Source organism: Melopsittacus undulatus, chromosome 9, assembly GCF_012275295.1.
Source record: "Melopsittacus undulatus isolate bMelUnd1 chromosome 9, bMelUnd1.mat.Z, whole genome shotgun sequence".
Classification (NCBI taxonomy): domain Eukaryota; kingdom Metazoa; phylum Chordata; class Aves; order Psittaciformes; family Psittaculidae; genus Melopsittacus; species Melopsittacus undulatus.
Window position 1 is genome coordinate 11559123 of NC_047535.1, and position 6624 is coordinate 11565746.

General features: G+C 54.3%; 1 protein-coding gene across 1 annotated transcript in view; it reads left to right on the plus strand.

Annotated features, from left to right (window-relative positions):
* The window catches only part of LOC101879397 (dual oxidase 1), a 29204-nt gene extending 23188 nt beyond the window's left edge, over positions 1-6016 (plus strand). Inside the window, exons 24-34 of the mRNA XM_005142524.3 lie at positions 713-891; positions 1738-1968; positions 2195-2294; positions 2405-2454; positions 2570-2697; positions 2911-3064; positions 3396-3628; positions 3786-3944; positions 4102-4257; positions 4341-4469; positions 4920-6016. Coding sequence (XP_005142581.3) covers positions 713-891; positions 1738-1968; positions 2195-2294; positions 2405-2454; positions 2570-2697; positions 2911-3064; positions 3396-3628; positions 3786-3944; positions 4102-4257; positions 4341-4469; positions 4920-5042 — 1642 coding nt within the window. The 3' untranslated portion in view covers positions 5043-6016. The remainder of the gene's footprint in view (positions 1-712; positions 892-1737; positions 1969-2194; positions 2295-2404; positions 2455-2569; positions 2698-2910; positions 3065-3395; positions 3629-3785; positions 3945-4101; positions 4258-4340; positions 4470-4919) is intronic.
* The last annotated feature ends 608 nt before the right edge of the window (positions 6017-6624 follow it).

Sequence of the window (6624 nt, forward strand, 5' to 3'; positions counted from 1 at the left end):
ACCATCCCTTCAGGAGATACCTCAGCCCAGGCAGGCACATCACAGCCCCTCGCTGACCAAGAAGCTGCAGGAGCAGCCCTGCTTCAGTGGGGATGGTGCTGTAGCTGGGTCTGGGTGATGTGCCTCTATTAAAAAAAATGAAGTGGCCAACTCCAGAGCCTGTGATGTTGGGATTTAGAATGTATGCCTTGCCTGCAGAGAGGGGCTTTGCCTGGCAAGTCCTGCCTCAGCTTCTCTTCCCCTTGAGACGCTGCTGGTTCACCCATATCTTGCATGCAAGAGCTGCAGGAGAGACTCCGATCCTCACTGCTGTGGCAGCAGCAAACATTTCCACAAGGAAGCTGATAAGTGGTTGTTATTCATAGCCAGAATATCCTGATTTGCCCTAATAGCTCCAAGGACCTTCTTCTACCCTAGAATCAGTTTGGAGGGTTGAATATTACTATGAGAATTATCTTTTACAGTTCTTATCTCTGGTTTCATTTATGAGTCATTATCTGCACATTTGTTACCAGCTTTCAGAAGTGTGTAGACTGTGGGATGACCTGATATCAAATGCTGAAACTGTGCTCTGCAGGTGACCACCATCCCTGTGTGCAGAGGTGGTCACAGACCTGTATGGGGAGGAAGACCCAAAGCTGGGCACCATGGCCCTGAGCCATACCTTACTTGCTAAACCTTGACATGACAGCAGACCTCCTGTATTTGCCAGGGTGAATCAGTACCAGCTGCATTTGTACACTGAAGCAAAAAGGAAGAAGTACGAGAGGAACAAAGTTCAGCAGAAGATCCAGGAGTTCAAGCGTTTTGTTGAGAATTATCGGCGCCACATTGTCTGTGTGGTCCTCTTCTCTGCCATCACCACCGGCGTGTTTGTTGAGAGAGCCTACTGTGAGTGCCCACCCAGCCCTGCTGCACCATGTGCAGAGGGGTGTATGGGCTTGAACCTCAAAGCTGCTGGCTGCATGGGGCATACTATGATCTGAAAGGTCCTGGCACAGCTTTGTGCAAACAGTGCCGTTCCACCCCTGGAATAACTAAAGGTTTACCTAGGTTTGGAGGCACCTCTGGTCCAATGTCCTGCTCAGAGCAAAGCCAACTTCAAAGCTGAGTGAGGCTGCTGAAGGCTTTATCTAGAGAAGGTTTGAAGGGCTTTGAGGTTGGTGATCCCACCACCTGGCTGGGCCTGTGCTAGTTTTTGACCATCCTGCATGTGGAGAGTTTATTTTACATCAAGCCTGAATTTCATTCAGTGAAACTCAGGCTGCTGCCTCTCACCCTTTCACTGGGTGTCTCAGAAAGCATTTGGCTCTCTCTTCTCTGTAACACTGTGGTTGTAGACAACCTGAACAAGCCTGACAGACTCCCCTGACCCATCTCCTTCAGCTTGAACAAGCCCATTTCCCCTAGCTTTTCACTTACATGATGTCCTGCAGCTCCCACACACACTGGTGGGCTCCACTGGACTCGTTTGAGTTTGTTGATGCCTCACTGAGGACACAGTACCAAGCTGCACAGCAGAGGAGGACAATCCCCTCCCTTGACCTCCAAGGAGACCTTGTCACCCAGCAGCTCTGGGGGCTCTGACATGGAGAATCATGCCCCTGTCCCCACACAGCCCCATCCCCAGTGACCGCTTCTTGGTGGAGCCACACAAGTGGTTGTCCCTTTGTTGCAGGAAGGGTTGTGGCCCTCAGCTCCAGGCACATTGACACACCCTTCAATCTCTCTCCCCAGACTATGCCTTTGCATCCCCCAGCACGGGAATCGCACAGACCACCTTTGTGGGGATCATCATCTCCCGGGGATCGGCTGCCTGCATCTCCTTCATGTACTCCTACATCCTGCTCACCATGTGCCGCAACCTCATCACAGTCCTGCGGGAGACCTTCCTCAACCACTACATACCCTTCGATGCTGCCGTGGACTTTCACCGCTGGGTTGCCATGGTAGCCCTCATCTTCTCAGGTAGGTGGGCAGCTGGAGAATGTGCCACCCAGGAGCCACATCTGGAGCAGGACTGTGACACAGCAGGACCAGGCAGCAGCTTGAAAAGCCATATGGAGCCTGCAGAGACACAGATGCTTTGCACCAGAGGAGGAGTTGCTGGGTCCCTTGGCACATCCACAGGGTCTGTGCACCTCCATCCACAGCAACAGTGATGCTTTTCTCTTCTGGTTTCTGTCTCTCACAGTGCTCCACACTGCAGGTCACATAGTGAATGTCTACATCTTCTCAGTCACACCTCTCAGTGTGTTGTCCTGCCTCTTTTCCAACGTCTTTATGGATGATGGGTAGGTGAAAATTAAAGCGCAGTCCAGGCAGAGTGTACTGGGCATGGACATAAATGAAAGTGGGAACCAGGAGTTTGCTCTGGCCACTCTATGGTGTAATTCCTCTCCAGGTCTCAGCTCCCACAGAAGTATTACTGGTGGTTCTTCCAGACTATTCCAGGTGAGACCACTGCAGGCAGACCTGCGTGTCCATGTCCACCCCTCTGCTGAGCCCTGGAGGATCCCCTGTGTGGTTACCCCGATCCCCCAAGACCTTCCAACCCATCCACTCACAGGCATGACAGGAGTACTGCTGCTTGTGATCCTGGCTGTGATGTATGTGTTCGCCAGCCGCCACTTCCGACGCGTCAGCTTCCAAAGCTTCTGGGTCACCCATCACCTCTACATGCTGCTCTACATCCTGGTAACACATTTTGGCTTGGAGGCACGGATGGTGGTGATACACCACAAGTCTGTGGGTCAGCCCACCTGATGAGATCTAATAGCTGGGGCATCCCAAGAGAGCTGGTGGCTCAAATCCCAGCTCCCTGCTACTGCTGAACTGCCACCAAATCAACCCCTGGGCAATGGTTTGCCATGGTAAGTAGAGTGCTGATGAGGGCTGCTCCCTTCCCAGGTCATCATTCATGGCAGCTACGCACTGATCCAGCAGCCCCGCTTCCACATCTACTTCATCATCCCAGCTCTTATCTATAGTGCAGACAAACTGCTCAGCCTGAGCAGGAAGAAGGTGGAGATCAGCGTGGTGAAAGCAGAGCTCCTGCCCTCAGGTACCACAACATCCCTGGTCACATGGCACCGGCTTAGCCCAGGCTCTTTGCACAAGCATTGGGGGCTGCAGCAGTGCAGGAAACTCCACTATTCAGTCATAGACTCTCAGAATCACAGAATGGTTGGGGTTGGAACGGACTTTAAAGTTCATCAAGTTCCAACCCCCTGCCACGGGTTTCAGTTTGAACCCACCACCCCTTGTCCTGTTGCTACAGTCCCTGATGAAGAGTCCCTCTCCAGCATCCTTGTAGCCCCCTTAGATACTGGAATGCTGCTTTGAGATCTCCACCTGAAGGAAGTCCTCACCCCTGGCCCCTCTCTGCCTGACAGGTGTCACCCACCTCCAGTTCCAGCGGCCACAGGACTTTGACTACAAGTCGGGGCAGTGGGTGCGCATCGCCTGCGTGGCCCTGGGCACCTCTGAGTACCACCCCTTCACCTTGACCTCGGCGCCACATGAGGACACACTGAGTCTGCACATCCGGGCCGTGGGGCCCTGGACCACCCGCCTGCGGGAGCTCTACTCCCCAGAGAGCCTGGCCCTTATTGGCAAGCTGCCCAAGGTGAGCCCCACACTTCTTCTCCAGGGACATCTGAACCCAAAAGCATCTGTGGCAATGGAATGTGCCCAGCCTGTGGTGCTTCTCCAGCCTTGAAGGCAGCCAAGACCTGGGCAAGCGGAAGTAGGAGATACTCTACTGATGGCTGGTTCCCTTCCAGCTCTATCTGGATGGGCCCTTTGGGGAAGGCCACCAGGAGTGGAACAAGTTCAAGGTGTCGGTGCTGGTGGGAGGAGGCATTGGGGTGACACCCTTTGCATCCATCCTCAAGGACCTGGTCTTCAAGTCATCCATAAACTCCAAGCTGCAGTGCAAGAAGGTAAAAGGAAACATCTGAAGCACAATAAGCCCTTGCGAGATGCCTCCTCCTGCTGCAGGCCTCTGAGGGATCCTCCATGATCCCTCTGGGAAGAAGCCCCATGTGGGCATGCAAGGGGTACTGCCCTCATTCTGAACCTCATCCCCACGTGCCACAGATCTACTTCATCTGGGTGACGCGCACGCAGCGGCAGTTCGAGTGGCTGGCGGACATCATCCGCGAGGTGGAGGAGGCAGACAGGAACAGCTTGGTCTCCGTGCACATCTACATCACGCAGCTGGCTGAGAAGTTTGACCTGCGCACCACCATGCTGGTGAGCCTGGCTACCTGCCGGGGAGGCTGCGGGCCATGCCGGCCCATGCCGGGCCCTCTGAAGTGCTCTGATCTTTCTTCTAGTATATCTGCGAGCGGCACTTCCAGAAGGTGCTGAACAAGAGCCTGTTCACAGGGCTTCACGCCATCACCCACTTTGGACGCCCTCCCTTTGTACCCTTCTTCAGCTCGCTGCAGGAGGTGCACCGTGAGGTCAGTGCCCAGGTGGGGACAGGAAGAGGGCACCCACCAGCCATTGTGGAGGAGTGGTCCCAGCCTGTGCCCAAGGCCCTGGAGACCTTGGTGGCCTCTGCACCAAGGTCAGGGCAGAAGGGGCATGAACCCCACTTTCCTTCTGGAGCCAAGATGAGCTGCATGAGTCAGAAATGCCCCATACTGGCCAAACACACCCTGCTATGGCAAGACCCTGGCCACAACCACTGCCCACAGCTGACAGAGACCCTGGGGGATCCCATCATTCCTCCACAGCTCCAGCAGCTCCACGGGGAGGTGACAACCTCCCCAAAAGCCTCCTCAGGCTGGGGCACGCTGCTTGGGCAGCATCCATGCCCAAAGCTACCAAATGGCAAGGGGCCAAGAGGGGCTGGGCTGGGGGAGAGCTGATGCTGCTGGTTTGACCCCTTTGGCTCCCTCCTTTTGCAGGTGCAGAAGATCGGGGTTTTCAGCTGTGGCCCACCCGGGATGACAAAGAGCGTGGAAAAGGCTTGTCAGCAGTTGAACAAGAAGGACCAGACCTACTTTGCACATCACTATGAGAATTTCTGACTCTACCCAATGCTGTTTCACCCCTGGGCTGCAGCCTTCATTGTCCAACATCAGTGCCTGTGTGGCAATGCTTTGGGTGGTCATGGTCCTGGGCTCACACCACCATCCCCACTAGAAAGCCATTCGTGGCTAAGAGCATGGGTGCTGAGACCCACAGAGTTGAGACCAGCACATGGTACAGCAGTGAAACCTTGCCATCACAGCTTCACCCCACACAGTCCTAGTGTGAACCCCTTAGCCCAGGGCATCCTGCTCCTACCTACATACTCCTGCAGCCCCACGCCGAGGGTCAGGCTGGCACAACCTAATCCGGAAAATCCAGTTTCCAAGTTAAGCTTGGCTCTGCCACCTTGATCCCACAAGAGGATAGAATTAAATTAGACACTAGGCAGAAGCTCTTCCCTGTGAGAATGCTGAGGCGCTGGCACAGGGTGCCCAGAGAAGCTGTGGCTGCCCCATCCCTGGCAGTGTTCAAGGCCAGGTTGGACACAGGGGCTTGGAACAAGCTGCTCCAGTAGAAGGTGTCCCTGCCTGTGGCAGGGGTTGGAACTGGATGGGCTTTAAGGTCCCTTCCAACCCAAACCAGGCTGGCATTCTATGAAGATAGAGCTTGTGCTCTACTGGGTGGCTTGGGAAATATCTCTGAACAGCTTTGGGGAACAGCTTGGTGCCTGCACAACCTGAAATCACAGCACTTTTCCCTAAGACCTGGGTCATTTGCACATGTGAGGAGCCAGTGAACTTCCTACCACCCTTCTCCTTGGAACAGGCTCAGCTTTCCTATTGCACTTGCTTGTGCCCACTAGCACCCTGAGCCTCCCCTGGACTTGCAAAGGACCTTAGTTGCCTTCATGTCAGCTTCTTTCAGCAGCATCACCTTCCTTCTATCAACCAGGGATCTTTGTGCTTGTTTAGCGAACGCCTGGCTTTGCATTGCTGGGCTGCTGCTTTTGCAGGCTCTATTTGAGCTTAAATAAAGCTGATTGAATTTTTAAAGCACTTTCTTGCTTCCTCTAGTTGGGTCTCGGTCACATGGAGACCTGCAATGCCTGAGCTGTAGCACTGGCCTTGCTCCCATTACAGGCTTTATGCAGTCTACTGGAAAATGAACACGATCAAGTTTTCCCCTGCACTGGTGATGCACATGGTGTGGAGTGGGGATACAGGCACAGCTCCACAGGCTGCGTCCTACCAGACCCATCACTCCCAGCAATGCTCCCAAGGCCTGGCATGGGAGCAAATTATAGTCAAGGAACACAAATAGTAGCTCCAGCCCTTGGGATACTAAACAGTTCCCAAAGACCACAGGGAATAGGTCTCAATCTCCCAGCAATAACAGGATCTTGCGGTGGGCAGTGCTTGCCCAGCCATGCCAGTGGGACTGCCCAAGAGGCACTGGCTCATTCCTGCTACGCACTGGGCAGCTTCCCTTCTACAGCCACCACACACCCTGCAGCAAGGGGCATTTCAGCAGTTCTTGGATGGGTTCTGCTCCCGTAACTCACTGCAGGGCCAGGCTCACGGGTAGGTTTTACCCACTCAGGCTGCCACATTAACAAACCAGCTTACTCAGAGCAGTGTT